We start from the raw sequence: 20,422 nt of genomic DNA on the forward strand, positions 1-20,422 counted from the left end.
GTTCCAGCTCCCAATGATGCCAAACCAGTCGAAGAGTTGCTGAGATAAGCGGACTTCATCCCGCTCTCGAGATTGAAACGTCGGAAAGCTTATTTCTCAAAGAGAAGGAATTGCCGACAGTTGCCGTTCTCTGAGGATTGGGGGAAGAGGGCACGGGTTCCGAGTTCCCCGAAGGCTCGAGCTTCACAAAGTCAGGTCGTTAGCAGAGCCTCATAACCAACCTCGGGACACGGGTTCCTGTCAAAATTGTCTCGTTTTTCTTTCGAATCAAATCATGTCGTCAGTTGTCAGAAAAAGCAACACAAGAGCTTGTTGGTGGCCGTCTCCAACCAGAAGCTGTAGCACCGGGCGGGCGGTGGAGAAGAGCGCGACGGCCGCCCCACTCACCGCCTGAGACAAGGATCGCACGGGCCACTTGCCGCAGTTTTGGTCTGGGTTTTGTTGGTTGGAACTCCTGCTCGAGTGTCCTGAGCGTTTCCTTTCCACGTCCCAACCTCACTCACCAACGCTTTATCTGCCCTTCCCCCCTTTCTCCCCTCCACACCTGAGAGGGAAATTCCAGTTCTCACTCAAACGCAAACTCTTGAAGCTTTACCAGCGCTTGCTTTAAGCTTCTCAGCTTCGACCCGGCGGCGCGGTCCAGAACTCTGCCGGAAAACCTTTCCGCCACTTGCGGGCCGCTTCTTATTGGACACCTGTCTCACCAGCCACTTGCCGAACGAACCATAACCACAACATGGCACGCCAGGCGAACGTCGCCGCCTCCTCGGGAGCTGCCGCCTCAGCCGGCGGCGCCGGTGCCATTGACCCCCGCGATCGCATCATGTCGCACATGAATCGCGACCACAAGCGCGAACTTTCCTACTACCTGCAGCACTTCGCCGGTCTTGGACGCGGCGCTGCCTCGTCTCCGTGGATGAAGGACGTCTCTTTTGAGGGCATGACCATTGCTGCTGGTGGCCTTGGCGGGAAAGAGTACTTTGTTGCCTTTAACCCGCCGTTGACCTCGTGGGAGGAGGTGCGCCCTGCCGTCGTCGACATGGCGCGTGTGTCGAGGGAGGCCCTTGGCTACAGCGACATTACCGTCTCGCACTTTGAGGCGTCTTCAGGATTCGCCTTGATCGTAGGCATTTCGGTCGCCTTCTATTTCGTCTGCTACCTGACGCTGGGCTTCGTCTTGCCCGGCCGACCGATTTGGGGCTTCCTGCAGACGGTGTTTCCCGGTGGTCCGCTGTTTTACCGCTGGCTCGTCAAGACCATCTTCTTTCCTGTCTTGGGCATCCATCTCACCGAGTGCTGGTGGTTCCACAGGACTCGTCTGGTGAAGCACGGCATCGAGCCTGGCTCCAGTGTTTGGTGGCAGTGGGTTAGCAGCCTGTTTTTCGAGGGTTACCCTGGCTTCCAGAGGTTTGATGCTCTCGTCGCGGCGAAGAGGAAGGAGCAGGCGGAGGCGGGCAAGAGCCACTGAGGGCTAGGTTCGAGACAAATCGATGTCTGGTTTGGGCTGAGACCACAGTCGACGGAGTATGCGACGTGGGAAGAGTGAGCCGGGCGTATGGTGAACAGAAGCGACGGTCATGCGTCAAAGAGCGACTCTGTTCGGACCCGACACTGGCTGCCGTTGGCAAACCGCACTCAGCAACAGGTCACAGATGCTGGTCGGGTCATTCGATACCCAGGTTTCGGAACCGATCTTTGTTTGCAGAGACGGGTGACGGGTAGAGTGCCCTGGGTCGATGAGAAAGCACACCCCTCCAGGATACTTCTCGCCCAGTACTTCTGAGGGTCGGTTAGCCATTGTAGTTGATACTAGAGTAATGGTAATGAAAGAAAAGCTTGAGGAAGCTTGCATTCAGAATGGCTCGTTTCCGGGTGGAGGCAATCGTTTCTAGTGCTGCCCTCATGGTCAAGGCAGACAAGAGTTGCTGCTCGGTTACCAGATGTCCTGATGCGCCTTCGCAGGTGTTGCCTTCTTGAAATTGCGTCTGACGTGGCGTTGGCTGCATTCATTTCGGGTGCAGGAAAGAGGTACCTGCCAAGCGAGGTCATCACACCGCAGTGTATGATGGAAACCGGGGCTTCTGGAAGCTATCAACTGCCGCGCACAACTAGTGCCTTCTGCCTTATTCCTCATTCCGTAGTAGGCGCGAAGCCTAAGGTAAGGCAGTGTGCCTAGCCAAAAGATCGACCCGACGTTGCTGCATGTTTCAATTGTCAGAACGCGGATCGGTTGCTAACGGCAAGTGGCAGCTTGGGTAGGTAGGTCCTCCCTCAACGCTGTTTGGCGCCGTCCGCCGGAACGGGCTAGTGCATGGAGCGGGACCCCACCTCGGCTACCCGTTTCCCACTGAAAAGTATCGACCCGGCTCCTCTTTCCGACCTTTCACCTCCTTCGCTTGCCGCCTTCCGTCTCCTTCTAGTGCAGCAATATTCTCACCCATGGCCGACGACGACACATCATCAAGGTCGCACCGAGTGTCGGCATTTTCAGTCAATGCATGCCTCGCGGCACGTCTGTCTTTGACGTTCCCATGCCTCGGCTGGCTTGCTTTTCGATGGAACGTAGTTTCCTCGGGACATCTCCAACCTTGTGCACCGCAAACCAGCAGACAAGCTTAGCCAAGGCGAACCTAACGACTGGTGCTTTGCCAGCCGCAAGATCTCCATCATAAGGCAGAATATCTCCATATTTTCCCGCGTCAGTCCAGCCTTTCCCCGTCGAGGCAAGCTTGCGAGCCTTTCCAGTCCTTAGTGGCGTCTGCACCCACCCGCTTTGGACCACTTCGTGTGGTCACATCAACATTCAAGTCTTTGTCTGCGCGGGACGTCGATCAACACAAGGGCGAATATCTCTGCCAAGTATCGAAAGTGGCTATCAAGAGTCCAATCGCATTTCAAGAGCATCAAGATCGATGATTCTGCACCCGATGCCCATGACCAATATATCGCAGTCTAGGCCCTTGGGCCCTCGCTGCATATCTGGGGACAAACATCATGTTTGCACCAACCACCGCCTCTGAACCATCCCGACGTAGATGTGTCTTTGTCTGCCGACATTCAAGCGAGGTAACATGGCTCACCCCTGGCGAGCTGAGCTGGAGTTGACTTTCTCGAGGGGCACATGCAAGCCTCTCGAAAACGACGTAGCTATTTTTGTCTCGAAACTGGCATCGAAATCAATCAAATCCCTTCAGCCATCGCTGAGTGCTTGCAAAGCCGGAGAGATTGAGCATCAGAGGCGCAGTCAGTATTGCCGTCGCGGATGAGCTCGAAAAGCAAACTCGACTTGGTGGTTGTCGGCATCACGGGCCGAAGTTGGGATCTTTGTCTTTGAACGTTGGCTGCGATCCTCTTCCAGTTGCCGATGAGCCATTCTCAACAAACGCGGGTGACTCCCAAACACAATCAATCCTGCATGGCGGCAATCACGAATATCGTCGGGCTCGCCTTCACTTGAACGACCTTTGCGGGACACCGCCGTCACAGGTGCCTGCCTACCGCCATGCATTACATGCACAAGCTCCGAAGCAAGCGGGGGTTGCCGTCCTCACGGACACGAGACGGTTGGCCAGCTTTTTCCGAACCTCACCCTCCACTCCGGAGCACTCCCCGGAGCTGTCGTTAGTTCGCAGATGCAGCTGGAGAACCTCGTCGTTCTGTGTCTCTAGCGCAGCCGAGGCACGCCAAACTACAACGTTATGTGCACTAGCTCACTCTAGTGGCCGATACAAACGTCATACAAGCGATGGAGGAAGTTGCCGATTGAGAACATTGAGAACGAGCCACGGGAGCGTATTCGGCAGCCCGATCTCCTACTGGAGGAGTGGTTCGGCCATCATGGAAGTTCCGATTGCCACCACATTTGGTATGAACGCGTGGCCATTTCACTGCGGAAGGATCACTATTCATGTTTGTCTTATCAGGTTTATTCAATGACTCTAGGCCTTCTCAATGGCTCGCTTCCATCCAATCTACATGGCGCAGCCCTGGCGTACCTTTCGTCTGGTTGATGCCGAAGTCAATTCAGCACGGAATCGACGGTATGGTCGCGCTGTGCCTGGATTGAAGCGAAGAATTTCACGCTCGGTCTCGCTCTACTGCAAGGGCCATTACCGCATTCGGGACTTTTTCATCCAATGCTGAGTATCTGGCTTTGCTGCGTAGTCGAGCATTGACAACGGAAAAGTCAAACAGCCTCAATGCCGGCGGGGTTGAGTCGCTAACTTTGTGACTAAATCATGAGCCCCCGCTCCCTAAGGCGTCATCCTCGCCTGTGACTGGCACGACTGGGAGCTTGGCTGCGGGAGTACGATGAGATCACTAATATGCTACCGTGATATCGGCAGCCGTTTGAACTCGCGAAGGGGCCCATGTTGGGGAAGGCTTAGAATTTGTCGTGGACGGCTATGGAAGCATGCATTCTGCCACACCGACAATCTGGAGGGTCCGAAAAGAAGAATACGGCCGGCCCCATACGGCGGCGTAATTGCAATGCCGCGCCGGCGGCTGACCCCGCTCGTACTCTGACTTTTCGCCCGCACCACTCGCCGGGTTGACCGCTGCTGGGACCCCTATGCAAGGCGATGGGGTTGGCACACCTTGCCCGGCCACTGTCAATTGAACAGTTGATTCATGTCACATCCCAAAGGACGGCCGAGTTGCATATGATATGCAGGTTTGTCATTCTGCAATATAAATTCGCTAGCCGCACGTGGCTGGAAAAACGAAAAACTGGACCATTGTGGGCATCGAGGTTGGATCGCTGCGAGCTGAGAGGGGCAAACAGGGCTCCCCAATTCGGACACTCTTGCGAACCTACCCACAATCCGTCCTGCCCCGGCTAGTTGGCTCTGAGGCTCTATCGATGAACCCTCCAACTGCCCTGTCATCCGCACATCTGGGTGCCGACGACACTCGTATGAGATGGGTCCCCTGCAATAAACAGGTGCGTGGCCCATGCGACGCCCGTCTAGCCTCATCACTCTCACCTGAGTGCGGGCTGGCTATCCGGGGTATCCATCACGACCATGGGACGATTGCGGGAGACATTGCGCATTCTCGGACCCAAACACTAAGAGCAGGCCCGGGGAGATGGAGATGGTCTCCTCGGCAAGCATGGCCCACCGTGGTTACGGCAGAGTTCGTTGACATATTAAAGACAGGGCCCAATCTCCATTATCGTTGATGGACCACCACCGGCGCTTCTCTTAATCTCAGCGACTGACAGCTGTGAGGCCACTCGTTTCCGTCGCAGGTCCCTTGGTCCCTAGCCCCCCACGCCAACCCCAGGTCTTTGATATCCGTCACCTTGGTTGAGTGGTCGATATCCACCATGAGGGCCCAAACCGGCATCAGCAATGTCCTGAGGGCAGTGGTCATCTTCTCTGGTCTTACCACTGCCACCCCTCTCCTCCGTCGATGGACTGTTGGTCAGACTATTAACACCACTGGCGGATTGGTGAATGGTCATGCCGCCCCCGATGTGGACCAGGTTCGTCAACTACGCTGATGTTGAAGAGTTCAGCTGACTGGGACAGGTTTCTGAGTATCTGGGCATTCCGTACGCTGAGCCGCCCGTCGGTAGCTTGCGCTTTCAGCCTCCCGTCAAGTTCACCGGCACCAAAGCTATCAACGGCTCCGCTTTCGTAAGTTTCAAGACTTCGGGGAAGCTTGCCTGGCAATGCTCTCAAAATTTTCCACGCGCTTCTGAACTTGAGACTAACGAGCATTGACCAGGGCCATCAATGCATGCAACCAGCCGGCAGCAGCACCTCTCTCGACGCCATCAAGAAGCTTGGTATTCCAGCCTCAGCTGCGGTAGTTCTCACCGCACTCACCGACACCGGCTCTCAGAGTGAAGACTGCTTGACTCTGAATGTGTGGTCGAAGCCCCAAGCCGGTGATGCCAAGAAGGCTGTGTTGGTCTGGATTCACGGAGGCGCCTTCACAACAGGTAACCGAGCGACCGTCCGATGTTTTCGGCAAACCGGCCACTGACTCAGTCGCAGGAAGCTCCCGAACCGCCGCCTACAACGGAAGGTTCATTGCGGACGAGAATGACGTTGTGGTCGTGTCCATGAAGTGAGTTTCTGCCGGAATTCGGATTGGGCAACTCAACTAACACGGGTCTCCCCGACAGCTACCGCCTCAACGTCTTCGGCTTTCCTGGAAATCCCGTTACGGCCCCTAACCTTGGACTTCTCGACATCCGCATGGCCCTTCAATGGGTTCGGGACAACGTTGGCAGGTTTGGAGGCGACTCTCAGCGCATCACAATCTTCGGCCAGAGTGCTGGTGGGTCGCTCGTGGACTACTACTCGTATGCCTACGCGTCCGATCCGATTGCCAATGGCTTCATCCCGATGAGCGGAGTCGCCACGGGCTTTGGTGTCTTCACCAACGAAACCGTTAATGCCAAGTGGTTCAATGTTACCAGCAACGTCGGCTGCGGCGGCAACACAACAGATCCCAAGGCCGTGTCTGAGTGCATGCTCAGCAAGACTGCTGAAGAGATCATTGGCAAGGGATTGTCTGCCAGCGACGCCGGATTGGGCTCCGCGAACGGTCTCTCCTTTGCACCAACGGTCGACGATACGCTTGTGTTTCCCGACTACAGCGGTCGCTCATCGGCCGATGGCGGCTACGTGATCGGCAACCTGGAAAATGAGGCCGGTCTGTTTAAGCTCGGGAGCCCGGACACCAACGAAACGTACTGGCTCGGACTCAACAACGTAGCCTTCACCTGCCCGGCTGGCAGACGAGCGGCACGAGCCGTTACTGCTGGTCATCCCACCTGGAGATACCGCTACTTTGGCGATTTCCCCAACCTTGCCATCACCATGACGCCTGCTAGCGGTGCATGGCATGCATCCGAGGTCAGTTCTGCTTTCTTTTTTTCTTCTTTTTTTTTTTTTCTCTGCCCGCTTTGATATGAGACCTTGCAGCTGACAGCGCTTAGCTCCCTGTTCTTTTCAACACCGTGCCCCAGTCAGCGATTAACAGCACCGTACAAGAAGTGGCCGTCGGCAAGTACCTTCGCGGCGCCTGGGCTGCTTTTGCCAAGAACACCAAGACGGGGCTGATCGACTACGACTGCCACGGCATGTGGCCGATGTACAAGCTCGACGACGAGAAAACAATGAACCGCATCTCGTTCGCCAATGGCACCGGCAGCAACCTAGTCGCCGGCGGTTCTTACGACGGCTTGTGCGCGATACTGGGCGTGCCCGTCAACTGAAAAGGCTAGACAAGATCAGCAGAAACTCTGACAAATATACACATAAACCTACTATAATTGAATAATTAGACACACATACACACCATCTTGATGTATTTGTTATCATGCCCTCCCTACCTGGCGCAGCTTTCTGGCGCAGTTTCCAGGCTCTCCTTCGGGCTTGCTGAAGGGTCCGTTCCCGTTGACGTGACTTTCAGCAGAAGCGAGATGTGATATCGTCTCCTTTCCCCGGACTTCTTGTCTCTTTTCGCTCTCGGTCGTTTCAGATTCTCGAATGATTTCGAAGATTACGATCAACGGCTAGGAGACGGGAGTCCACGTGCTTGAGCGAAGCGAAGCCCCTGAAAAGGCAGGTGGACAGGGTGACAATTTCATCAATTAGCGACATTGAGCACTGCAAAAAAAAGTACGTACAGGCGCTGATTCCTCAGGACTGGAACAGGCCGACAAGTCGGCTGTGCACGCTCCAAACTCTAAATGGACCTCTTGTGCGACGTCCGTCGTCGTTTGCGTCTCTCTTCGAATTCAAGCAAATACCAACGCTTTTCCCGAGCCGTTTAAACCCAAAAACCACGGAAGATCCAACTGATACAGACCAACAACATGTTGTACACCACCCCTTCCGACTCCCACGATAAGTGAGCCACACCGCCGCCGCTATAGCCGGGTACTGTTTCCACCATTACCACCACCAGCCTGCTTGAGCTGCTGCAGCAGTGCGTCGACTTGCTGGGTCTTCTCCCGCAGGCGGTCTGTCAACGCCGACGCCGCTGCGGCAGAACCGCTGTCGCTGCCGCTAGCCACGACGGCCAATGTCTCCGTGACGGTCGAGTCTCTGCTGGCGAGGTACTTAGCCAGCATTACGGCGTCCTCTCTGGGTACCGGCTGTCTGCGAACGGATTAGCACCCGCATCATCCCGCGCGAAAGGTCGTCTCCGAGGATTGCCCCTCCCCCTCCCTCTCCTCCTTCTCTCGACGTGGCACGCTGTGATCCATACCTTTCACCGGAAACTGCCATCGATGGACCTTCTGATTCCAGAGCCATTGGGTCGCTGCTACAGCCCGGCGATGTCCGAGATGGCGTTGATGTCTGAGTCCTTGCCGGATTGAGCACCGTTTTCAACTTCACTGTAACGATATCTGGGCTACCGTCAGTCTCAATTGAGGTATTTGGCTGAATCATCCGGGGTACTTACGATATGGGCGGGATTCGCTTCGACGGGTCTCAAGCTCATCAATTGGGTCAAAGTTGGCATCAATTGAGATCCTCTTCAACCTGGAACAGCTTTCTGGGGTGTCACCACGCCTTTCTTTATATGCCACCGGATCTTCTTCGCAGGTGAGGCCATCGCAGCCTACGCGGTTGCGCGTACTTTGCAAAGCGACGACTTTGCCCTGCGAGCGGGTCACGCAAGGAGGGACATCTGCGCGACATTGCGCGCACTTGTACCGTTTTGATGGCATGACGGACAGCTCAGCTGCTCCCCAGACAGATCGGGATCTTCATCATTCTTTCCTCCGAACAATCCGGGGCGTCCAATCGTTCTTATCTGCAAATCATCATTGGATTGCGAAGTGAGGCGGCCTCACAAATACATTACTCCCCCTCTTTTCATCCATGGCCGCCAAAAGAGTCTCACGCAAATGCGTAGACTGCGCGCGCGCAACTACGGGCTGACCGCGAGGCAACCTGGGAAGGTCAGCGCAGGCGACGCGATGTATAAGAAGGCTGGTAGTTCGTTGCCTGATTATCGTGTTCTTCTATTCGGCACCAACGCAGATCCAAAATTCGCAAGTTCGTGGCACTACTCTCTTCCTTGGGCACATCCTCAGGCACAGCCTCAAAGTCCTTCTTCGTTGTAGCATCGCGATTCAATATCAAAGAGAACATCAACATGTCCCAACAGTAGCTCTTGCGTGCACTCGAGAAGAATGCCCGCAGCAGTAGCTAGACATTTTCAAGCGTCTTATCCATTCAACTTATTTCGTCGCCCTCAACTCAAGAAACGCACCAAACGCTGCCCGCCGAAGATCGACTTCTCTCCTCTGCTATCCCGTTGGTTCAAGGCTCACCGTTTCAGTCGACCGAGCACTTGCCTAACGGACATGCCTGAGAATCATCAAGAACCCACTCCCAATCCAAAGAAGTCCTCCGACACTCTACTTGCAGTGAGACAAGCCTCAGTGAGTCTTCGCGTCATCCAAAATTTACGATCTCAAGCCTGACTCTCGCAGGGAACATCAACCAACGGATCCAGTCGCTCCCGTATTCAACATCGCGGGGGAGGAAGCGAGCAACACTCTTCGACTCCGCCGTCACCACAACACTCGGCCGCTGCTTCGAACTCAACTTCAAGCCGAGCCAAGACAAGTCCCCCGGCTAACAAGTCCATTGACAGCTACCTTGAGTGGCGCAAGGCCATATTTATAAGTGTCTTTATGGCGAAACTCGGAGACTTCCTTGACGACGCCATCTGTACCCTTGAGGAAGCAAACGATTACGAGGGGCAGGGTCACAACGATCCCACTTCTACGCAGGCTAGAGGGGTCAAGAGGTCTGCAAGCGCTGGCAAGCTGAACCCAGGAGCGAAGCGACAGCATCGTGAAGGCGGCGAAGAGCCCAATGAGTCTGATGACGAGGACAACGATGAGCACAATCGTGTGCAGAAGAAACGCACAAAGACGGGCGACGGACGAAAGTTTGCTTGCCCCTTCTACAAGTTCGATTCTGAAAGATGGAAGAACGAGCGCACTTGCTGCGGCCCTGGTTGGTATGAAATACATCGTCTCAAGTAAGTACAAGCTTCACCTACCTATGGTGACTAAGTCTTGGCCGACACGTTAACTAACATGACCAAGGGAGCATCTCTATCGGACCCATCTCCTCGTCACTTGTGCCCGGTGCTTTGGACACTTCAAGTCTGAGAAACTTCTTCAAAAGCACCAGAGAGCAAAAGACGAATGCGTCTGGCAGGATGAGAGCTCCTGCGTCATAGACGTAGGAGCGGGAATAGACTCCAAGAAGGAAAAGCTGCTGAAGGCTAGGAGCAAGGCAGAGGACGGCGTCGGTAAATGGTATGAGATATACCACATCTTGTTCCCCTGCAAGATCGCCGCCAAGGACCTTCCGACCCCTTGTAAGTGCTCCGTGATACCATATAGTGTAGTGTTTACCGGGTGTTGACCTGGGAGTTAGATTACGACGCTCCGAATGGCAAGAGTGGACTTTCAAACGATGACGACCTGAAGCGCAAGTATGAGTGCTTCCTCCGACGTGAAATCCCGAAGATTGTTCATCAGCAACTGGTGGCCGACGTCGAAGAGAAGTTTCAGGATCTCGAAGCGTCGGTCCAAGGTCGCTTGGGGTCGTGGATCAAGATCGCGGCTGAAAAATGCGCGACTGTGTTCCAGTCTATCCCGACCCCCACCGAGGCGGCGGCGCTGCCGAACCCCGATACGCGGCCCAGCTCTCGTGAGGCCTCGCCGGCGGCGGTTGACGTCGGTGCTCCTTCTTTCTTGGACACCTTTGACCCGTACGCTTATGAGCTTGAGCTTCCGCTTCCAGAAAACTTCATTTTCAACTTCGACTCGGAGATTGACAGGTTTCAGCCCCCGGAATGTATGCCAAACTACGACTCGGCTTACGGCACCGGGAGCTACGGGCTCGACGGCTCCTCGGAGACCTGGAATGCTGAGCCAGGGGCTCATTGATGAGCACCTCACATACGTTACTTCCGATTCACACCTTCATTTACGTCACCTTGGTGTCAGAAGACGCTGATCTTTAAGTCACACAGTCATTACAGCTCTGTACCACCTCTATCCACACTCTTTTGACAAATTATTCCTTTCCTTTGTTCGTGTACTTCTTGTGTGTTCGAGTAAAACTACCAGTTGGGCGGAGGGAGAATCTTGGAAACCAGAAGTGAGGCTTTGAGAGTAAGAGTAATCAGTTGGTTAAAGGGTTTCATGTATGAATTATGTCGCCTACGCTCGCTTTCCCAACATCGAATACACTTTCTCTTGCTTTTGCCAACGTCACAGGTGTCAAGTACCATCCGTCCCGCGCGACATAAACAAGACATGTTCCAGGGGTTCAACTCCGTCAAAGCCTATCCGCACTGCGCAGCCTACTATCCGCCGATTTCGAGGCATTTTGTTGGAAGTCGTTGTTTCGCACGTGTTCATACACGTGGAGCGACTGACAAAGATCGATTGGTCAATCACAAGCAAGGATGGGTATGAGGGTGAGCAACGTTGAATGGGCTTACAGCATCAACCCCTATCGCTCATAGTCAGCACTCACTTAGGACTGCGGGGACTGTTCAAGGCAATCCACTTACTCATGTAGCCTTGATCATGTCAGGCAGTGGTCGTACAGTCAACGCGGATGCGCTGGGTCGTTTGCTCGCGGCAGAAGCACTGGACCTCTCGCTACTTAGACGAGAGAGCCTGCTGCGAGCGTGCCTTGGCCTTCGAGGTAGTATACGTCGGTGGGGCAGAAATGACCAGTTCTGAGGCGGGACGCCCTCACAGAATGAATATGAGGCTGGTGAGAAGATTTCAATCGACGGTAGTCTACCTGGGCTAGGGAATAATGGAGTCGGATTTTCGGCTGCCCGTCTTGCTCCAGGTGGTCTACTTATGATCCGTCGTCCACCCTCCAACCAAATCGACCATTTGCGCATCAAGCATATCTCCCGACTTAACATGAACTAACGAAGCTATTCAGAAAATCCAAGCCAGACCGTTTCGGGCCCGTCTTGGCGATTGCCAGTTGTCAGATGAACCGTCGGAATAGCCTTCTAGTTAAAGTTGATGCTAGTGGGACTTCCCGACGACTAGCTGGTCTCGAAACCTTGAACGGCAAGCTGCAAGTCTAATTCTATTTGAAGAGAGGCACTGATCAACATTGAGTCATGGTAGGATGCTGCCGAGATGCGGGCTGCTGAACCTTCCAAGCCGACTGTCGAACTCTGAAAAAGCTTTGTGTGTTGTCCGATTCTGTTCTATATCCTCCACAGCGATACAAATCCTGTATACGAGCTGGGAGAAAGCACAACTCACTTGCATACGAGGAAAGTCTTTTGCCGAAGCTTGATGTGCACGTGCTGTATCGGCAGGGCTATCTGCCCGGATCGGCGGTGCGGATCATGCAGAGACGTGGTGAGCAGCAACTTTCCATGGTGACTCTGGTGAGTTACTCAGTTTGAAGCATTTATATTCCTCCGAGTGACTGCATGTAGATCTTTTGCAGCTGCTGCCCTGTCCCCAGTATGAAACGCGACTACTCTTAACTTCCACCCCGAAAGAGTCTTTCTGCCAGATGAATAAGCTCATGATATCTATCAACTTCGGGCGAATGGGGGTTCCGCTTTTGCGAGTCTACGAGGGAGTCTAAGCAACGCAAATCTTCCTCTGGTGTTATTGAGTTAGTTATCGGGCAATTATTCTGCAGGAACCACTGGCAGCCTCAACTTACCTCCGAACTCACTCGACTCAAGCAACTCTCTGCCCATCAATGCCGCGACGCCATCGTCAATACGCCGAGGGCACAATCCGAGAAACATAAACACCGTCGGCACACGAAAGCGTCGATTGGTAAAACACCCTGCAAGGCGTATCGCCCGGCGCACATCTCCCACCTCCATCCCCGTCGACGAGGACCCGAGCTCCATCCGCAGGATGAGCACGGCGCCGCACCACGTCGCCGGCAAGTCCCGATACCACAGCGCCGGGAACAAGCTCCTCAGCCCAGCCTCGCTCAATGCCTGTAAACTCACGCGATCGCACAGCTCGGGATCGAGCGGGAGCCTGCCCTGCGAGAGGTACTCCCCAAAGTACGCGTTGCCGCTCCGCCACCGCCACAGTCTCTGCAGACCATCCTTGTCGGGGGGTATGCGCGAGTAGCCCTTGAAGGCGTCGATGGCCTCGAGGTCGCGGATGAAGGCGCCTTTAGGGAACTGAGTCGTGTCGACGATGAGGAGGTACAGGTGCTGCGGGCTTTCGCCTGTGTAGTGTCTGTGCACGGCGTAGTGGAGGGCGAAGAGGAGCGAGCTGGTCCAGGAGACGAGGTTGGAGTCGAAGTCGTAGAGGCTGAGGAGGTGGTCTTCGAGCTTGTGAGCGATGAGGGCCGGGGAGAAGGGTGGGGTGGAGAAGAGGTCGTGGTGGCGGGTCGGGGAGTTGTTGAGCCAGGCGCGGGAGGAGACAGACGTTGTGGAGGTTTCACCGGCGCTTAAGGGGCCTGTGAGACGGAATAGGAAGCGTGGGATGTTGGTTGTACATTGGGTCAAAGTGGCTTGCCGTGGAAAGTCTTGGGGATTGATTGCGCCGGGTTGGAAAAGGATTGGACCTGTTTCTGAGCGTTCCAGATACATTATTGATTGTAGATCACATTCAGAACGAAAGTGGGAGGAGGGGAATGACCAAAGCTCAGCGACATCGGTGAAATGCCGGTAGAGAACCGATGGATAGGGTTTCCGTCGCTGGACAATGCTTAAGCTTTGGCAGAAGTTCGGATGAAGTTCTGATCAGTTGGTCAGGCGAGAGTGATGTTACAGCTACAGGTGCGGCAAAAGATAATTGAGTGTGAGTAGTTCATAGATGAAAAGATATGATAGTTACATTCAGAGAAATCTATATGTTTTGAAATAGTTGCAGACAGAACTTCGTAGAAATGTAAGACTCACTCACCGTGCTGGAGGGAAATGTGAAGAGGACCAAGGAAAGGAAAAGGAAACGCATCAACAGATGAAACTTATGAAGAGACGATTAACATGAAGTCAACGCTGGGAAAAAATCAACTTATTTGACACGGACAGCCCAGGATCGGTACACTAAGGCATTGGCTTAACACAGACCTGGTGGAAAGTCTGTTTATGAACCTCACTGATGTTGTGACTCAACCAGCGGTCCTGTAATCTCAAGGAAGGGTTCAAAAGACTGTAAAATTACCGAGCCTTTGCTATCAGCAAAATTTATGGTAGAATGCAGTGAGAGATCTGTTCAAGAAATCGCAGCTTTCATAGGTTTTCCTAGAAAATAAGTCACTCGGAAGAAGAGTTCGATGCAAGGAGGCAAGGCCAGAAAGACGCCAATCCACATGACCCAGTTGCACACCAGAGCTACGTTGGAACTTTTGCTACATCCATCAGACGTCAGTCGCCGAGACCTGACTGCGGTGTGAACCATCTATAATCATTCATAACTTCTGGCAGTCTCTGCAATAGCAGTCTCTAAAATGCTATGCCGAGTGCAGATTCGACCATCCCAGCGCGCCTTGGGCAATGTGAGAAGGTAAGAGGTCGCATCACAGAAATCTGGCGGCAGTACTAGGCCAATGCAACGTACCGCGATGAAGTTGTCAAGTAGCTCCAGAGATAGAACAGTCTTCTTGATTGGAAGTGCAAGTTTGAAGACCGGTTCCGTTGAGTGTGTTGACAGTTGTAATCAATATTTTCTACGTCACAATATGCAAATAACCAACAATCTTGGCTGCATGAACCGCATATGTTTTCTCGCTGGGAGTGCCTAAGAACGAACCCTAGTCTGACTGACAAATTGCCCTACTAGTTTTCACCAAAAAGTTACAAGAGTATCAACCCTTCCAGTGATCATCCCTACGAAATTGTTTGCGCACATCTGCAACTCGAAGTTGAAATCGACAAGCGCTGGTAAGCACATCGCTGCGAGTGATTTTCACGGTCAGCATCATTAATCGATGCTCAACATCGGATTTATCTGGTGTTCTGATGTTGCTCCCCAGAAATGCCAACGGCCTCTGCAGTTTCAGTCTCCAGTTTTGCCATGCCAATTGCAAATTCACCTTTATCAGCCTGTCCTAGGCAATGTTAGAAGTCGGTCGTGCACCTCGCCCCATCGCAACTCTCAAGTCCCCTCCTAAGACCCCAGAGCCCCCATCACGACGGCGCGGATCGTTGCACCTCCGAGCAGTCCAAGCTTCTAGAAAAAACGTCAGCGGGCCCCCTGTCTCAAGGGAAGCGATAAACGTGTCAAATATGAACACATTCTTCGCATGACAAAACGCGGAGCTCAACAAGCTTATACTGGCGATGAAACCTTGCTTGTAGGCGGGATCAGCGGTGCCCAGGGGGGACTCATACGCGTCGTTTTATGAGAATCCCCGCGGATCAATTTCTTGTGTGGACGTCCAAGAAACTTGTCGGGATGCGGGCGTGATCTGCCAACGTTGCTTCCGTCCGGGGCACAGACTCGCTCTCCCTCACGCCGTGACGACGATGGTGGTCTTGGTGGTGGTGGTGGTATTGATGGAGTTGTTGCAAGAGTGTGATGGGGTGTCAGGGCAGCTTCAGAATTGCGGCTTTGCGGTTACCCGATCGGGGAACACGAGAATTACGTTGCGCGCACCAATACCACCACCAACAAGTCCAAAACACTTCAGATGATGAAATGGCAGAATCCCAGCCACACCAACTCGGAAAAAGCGGCGCAGGATGGGTGAAGCGAGCTGCCCTTTCTGTAAAGCACCGCGTTATCGATATCAGTTTTTAGAGTGTATCCAATTCCACGTGAAAAGGGTTCCCGCATTTTTCCTTCTCGGTGAGGTAAACTAGGCCGACGGGTGCTCCGCAAAACCAATCCCCCGGTTGTGAGACATGTTAAATTTCCCGAACTTGAGATATGACAGGTTCGCCACGGAGGAAACCAGGCACCGCCAACCCGTGGTACAACGAATTACCGTTCGAAATTGGACAGGAACCGTTTATCTAAGTCAGTTGGACAGCAATTCGTCCGAACAAAACATCGCCTTGGCGCACATGTCAGGCACGGGTCGCACAAGCTCCTGCGACAGAAATCACCCGAGAACGAAATAGGGGGGAAGAGGGAGAGACGCTGTTTGACTTTCTGGTCGTCACCCCAATTGACTCGGAGGGTTTCTTATGTCATGGCCAACTCCTGTCGCAGATGTGCAGGTCTCAACCCTGAACCACCGGGACAGGGGTGGATGTCACTTATTTGACAGTTTGCGTCACACCAGTTGGCGACAGATCGTCATCCCTCGCGGGGTGGCTTCGTTTCAACCTGTGCTCAGCCTCATGTGGGTGACCTCAAATGGGAGAAGGAGGATACGAGACAAAATGGTCGCAGTCGCAGAGACAAGTGTGCGCAGGTGATCGGTGATCCGTGAATCCCAAATGGTATTCCATTAACGAATGGACTGGAAAATTAACTATGTACTGATTGGAAGGATATTTTGATGCCCAATCGCAAAAGTAAATACGCTCAAGTTTCGCTGCCAAACAAGAACGCGTGATAATATACAGGGCTTTTGTTTCGCCAAACGTGATGATGTGAACACGCGCACACACCTCCACACACCCTTTCCGTTACCGAGAATCCCAACCTCCGTCCCATCCATGAACTCCGTTCTTCTCATATCCGGATGAGCTTCGTGTGTATTCCTCCCAAACGGGTTACGTCGTCGATCGCGACCGTGGTCGTCTCGGCGAACCGTCCGGGCGAGATATGTGTGTGAGCAACAAAAGAGAGGGAAGTGAGGTAAGGCTAGGGTAAGCCGAGTCGATGATTTCTTGTGGAGTGGTGCCTGTACCAAGGTACAGCCTAGAAACCTGACTTTTTCGTGATCCCTTTTGTCGGTCGGAGGAAGGGGGTGCGTAGGTAGCGTAGCGGGTGAAGGTGGTGGATGTAGTAGGTAATGACGGTAGAGGTTTCTTTCGTTGCACACGTTTCTATCTCTTAATTCGAAGCATTTCATCCTCTCTGCTGCAAAGAGTTCTGTCGAGTTCATGTCCGACGTATTGGATGGGCGAAGGGTCCTCCTCGGTTTCAGCCTATTCTTTTCAATTCTGTTGACCAATTTCCTCATCATCGCTAAGGAAACCTGCGAGGCGGGGGTGGCGAAAGCCCTTGCACGGGCGCTGCTTCGATGTCGACGTCGAGGTGGGAGACGGCAGACCGCGGGCCGTTGTTGTCGTCGTCAAAATCCAAACTCTTGCCCGAGTGCGAGCCCTTGCTCAGGTCGGGTCCTTCGCTGCCTGATAACGGCCACATGTCGGGTAACGGCGCGGTCGGTGGTCTCGGCTTGTAGTCGATGTCTGACGGCGACGAGGAACCGCGGCTGGCGGGGTCTTTCCAGTTCCATGATTCGGCGGGCTCTTCGGGGATCTCGCGGAGGGCGATGCGTTCGTTGCCCTGCTTGTCGAGGCCGGCGGACGGGGGCCCGTTGCCGTGGATGGTGGCGGAGATGCGCTTGCCGCTGCTCATCTTGCTGCCGAAGGTCGTGCTGCGGCCGTCGGCGGTGGACTCGAGCTTCTTGGAGGTGAGGGAGGTGTGGATCTCACGGAGGATGGGGCGGAGGATCGGGATGCACTGGACGATGATGGTGCCGGTGATTTCGGATGAGTACCTTTGTGGGGATTAGTATACCGTTTGTGCAGGCTGTGTTGAGCACAATTCATCTCGCCAAAAATCACTTACCAGACTTGGGACATGCCATTTCGGTCTGTAGGGGTTCTGTTAGTCAAGAGATCGGGTAGCCGGCACGATGCATGGGGCGACTCACAGATGTACCACGCGTCACGGTCGTTACCCTCGTCCTTCCAGCTCACTCTGATGGCCGCAACAATGGCGACGCTGTGAAAGCGTTAGTTTTCATGGCAAGTGCAGATGGACCTAAGTTGATACTCACATCATTCCCAAGCTCATCGTAATGCAAAGGCCGACCTTTTCGGCGCGCCTCATTTCCAGCGACCGAGTAATCAGCCACGGGAAACTGGCGAAGATAAAGTCCATAATAATGTTGTAAACTGGGACTCGTTAGCCATGTCCTCTATCGCAGTTTCGTCTCACTCACCATTTCCGCCCTCCTTGAAGTCGTTGCGGAAGTGCTTCTCAAGGCAAATGTCGAGGCGCCAGTCAACGTCGTAGCTCTTGCTGCCGCAGACCTTGGCCCACTGGAAGACGACCTTGACGACCATGTAAATGTTCATGGTGATGATGCAGAACCACAAGATACCCTTCTGCCAGCGATTGCTCATGCGCAGAAGCGTGACTCCAAAAGCCGTCTTAGACCATGCCTGACCGATCAAAGTGCCACATGATGAGACATTGATCAAGATGTGCATGCGGTCGTCCCATTGCTGCGACGAATCCTTGAGAACGTAGCCGGTTGCAAATTCGTATATAATCAACGTGTTGTTTGCCAGTAGTAGCGTCTATTCGGGAGTCAGTTTAATGAAAATGAAATGAAATGTCGAATCGTTCTCATCCGCTGCACCGTATTCTTTTTCTTCGGTGGGCGGAAAAGACAGCTCGATGGACCAAACTTACCCAGGTTACCACAAGAATGTAATCATCGTACCACAACCCGTGTCGCCTCGTAACCTTGCACCAGAGTCTCAATGCCAAAAACACGGTCGCGCCAGCGAAAAGCGACCACAGTCCAGCATTCAATTCGACAAACGGGTTGACAAAGGGGTGAATGTCGACGGTGGAGGAGTCATCGTCGGAGCTCATTGTGACATTCTGGGCCGGGCGCCGGCCGGTGAACGTATGGGTTGTGCTGCTGTCTGTCGTCGAGGATGTCGTCGAGTAATATCGGGCGGCTAACTTTTTTTTTTTTTTTTTTTTTTTTTTACTTTTGCTTGTTTGGCGGCGGCGACGAAAGACGGAAACGGGTGGAACACACGCAGCGGAACGCACACGGCACGGACGGGGTCGAGAGAGGTTCAAATGAGAGTGGGAGGTGGCCGGCAGTAAAGAGAATGAGAGCAGCGAAACAAAAGACGAACCAAAAGAATGCAAAAGCGACCAGGCGCAGGGTGGGAAACAAGGAAGGCCAGAAGGCAAAAAAAGGTAAATGTAAATGAGTGACTAGATTGAACTGCGCTTGCAGGAAGAGAGATGAGGAGAAAGTGGGAGTGCGGCACAGCGGCAATATGCGAAGAAGGGAAGGGAAACCCAGTTGAGTCTAGTCTGGCTCGCTCGATATACAAGCACCGGGCCCAACACGCAGGACATGGAATGCTGGTACAGAAAGCAGGCAAGCAAGGCAAGGCAGCAGAGCACAGAGCAGAGAGCAGAGAGAGCAAGCAAAAACCCGACTGCTTCCAACGTGAGATTCTAGACTTGGCGGACCCCGCGAAGGCGACGACTCCTGGAAATATATGAATGTGCCGGGGTTGCAGACATTAGTGTGCAGCCTGCTCCACCAACACACGCCAGCACCGTCGGGTGATTGGCCATATGATTGAGGTGTTTCCCGGCAAAGTATATCTCGATATTAACTGCGTGCGAACGGTACCTTGCGCAGTCGGCTGGTGCCAAGCACGCTTATGCAGTCAACGGCGATGGGCTGAACCACACACCCATCTCTTGTCCTTCTCGGAGGGCAGGGCACCAGACGGGCAGGTGTGTGTGTCGCACTGCGGCGGCGGAAGTACTAAATCCACTGATGATAGCCCTGTCTGCTGCGTACGCAGTCACCCAGCTGCTGGATGGCTGACGATGGCGGTGTTGTTGGTGGACACATAGCCACCCACCGCCCCCCGAAGAGCGAGAGTTGCTGTTCACTTGTGCTACACGAGGTGTTCCTCTGGCCGAGAAGCTGCGGTGGTGCTACTCCGTGAAACCGGGCTGTTACAAGGAGCGAAAGATTGTCCTATCTATTGTCTCTTCATTCATGACTAGCAACTCTCAGCCGGCCGAGTCAAGAGGATGCTATCTGGGGAAGCAAACGGGCTGTGCAGTCTCCAGCGCCGAGAGAGCGTTTCTGCCCACATCCACAACACCAAGGCCGGCCGGTGATCACTGAACCCGTGCAGCGGCCAGCGTTCTGAGTTCTGCTCACAGTTAGGGTTGAACCACACTAACGGGACTCCGTATGTATGGTACATACCTACCTAGTATACGAACTTGTTTGACTTGTGGTTTCAAGCGGATGGCCTTGGCGTCACCATTTCTGGTGTCTTGGTCCGCCCGCCCTCTTCGCGATGGCATCGATGCCCCCGGCCGAAAGAACTGGATCTGTCGACTCATGTTGGGCGATATAGATGAGACATGCAACCCATGTCCCGGGGGGAGCACTGGTGTCCACCACCACCTCCGTATCCCGGCAGATCGTTTCTCTCGTGCCCACCGACCCGTACGGCTTCTGGACGGCCTTAACGGGATTGGGCTCTGGCG

General features: G+C 53.9%; 5 protein-coding genes across 5 annotated transcripts; 2 read left to right on the forward strand and 3 right to left on the reverse strand.

Moving 5' to 3' along the window:
• Positions 1 to 736: 736 nt before the first annotated feature.
• On the forward strand, positions 737 to 1,468 carry CGCA056_v002801 (uncharacterized protein; the record flags this gene model as incomplete). Its single annotated transcript, XM_037318058.1, has 1 exon — positions 737 to 1,468. The coding sequence occupies one exon, from the start codon at positions 737 to 739 to the stop codon at positions 1,466 to 1,468; it is 732 nt and encodes a 243-aa protein (XP_037183218.1).
• A 3,864-nt stretch (positions 1,469 to 5,332) lies between these two features.
• On the forward strand, positions 5,333 to 7,237 carry BCHE-1 (Cholinesterase; the record flags this gene model as incomplete). The annotated part of the gene is made up of 6 exons (XM_037318059.1): positions 5,333 to 5,491; positions 5,538 to 5,645; positions 5,737 to 5,953; positions 6,009 to 6,081; positions 6,140 to 6,875; positions 6,959 to 7,237. The coding sequence occupies 6 exons, from the start codon at positions 5,333 to 5,335 to the stop codon at positions 7,235 to 7,237; spliced, it is 1,572 nt and encodes a 523-aa protein (XP_037183221.1).
• A 657-nt stretch (positions 7,238 to 7,894) lies between these two features.
• On the reverse strand, positions 7,895 to 8,282 carry CGCA056_v002803 (uncharacterized protein; the record flags this gene model as incomplete). The annotated part of the gene is made up of 2 exons (XM_037318060.1): positions 7,895 to 8,126; positions 8,236 to 8,282. The coding sequence occupies 2 exons, from the start codon at positions 8,280 to 8,282 to the stop codon at positions 7,895 to 7,897; spliced, it is 279 nt and encodes a 92-aa protein (XP_037183220.1).
• Positions 8,283 to 12,684: 4,402 nt separating this feature from the next.
• On the reverse strand, positions 12,685 to 13,614 carry CGCA056_v002804 (uncharacterized protein; the record flags this gene model as incomplete). Its single annotated transcript, XM_037318061.1, has 1 exon — positions 12,685 to 13,614. One exon carries the CDS (start codon positions 13,612 to 13,614, stop codon positions 12,685 to 12,687), a length of 930 nt encoding a protein of 309 aa, XP_037183372.1.
• Positions 13,615 to 17,110: 3,496 nt separating this feature from the next.
• CGCA056_v002805 (uncharacterized protein) lies at positions 17,111 to 18,754 on the reverse strand (the record flags this gene model as incomplete). Its single annotated transcript, XM_037318062.1, has 6 exons — positions 17,111 to 17,645; positions 17,717 to 17,741; positions 17,802 to 17,872; positions 17,928 to 18,045; positions 18,093 to 18,453; positions 18,569 to 18,754. The coding sequence occupies 6 exons, from the start codon at positions 18,752 to 18,754 to the stop codon at positions 17,111 to 17,113; spliced, it is 1,296 nt and encodes a 431-aa protein (XP_037183215.1).
• Between the last annotated feature and the right edge of the window lie 1,668 nt (positions 18,755 to 20,422).

Source organism: Colletotrichum aenigma (assembly GCF_013390185.1).
Source record: "Colletotrichum aenigma strain Cg56 chromosome Unknown KSG_Cg56_contig02, whole genome shotgun sequence".
Classification (NCBI taxonomy): Eukaryota; Fungi; Ascomycota; class Sordariomycetes; order Glomerellales; family Glomerellaceae; genus Colletotrichum; species Colletotrichum aenigma.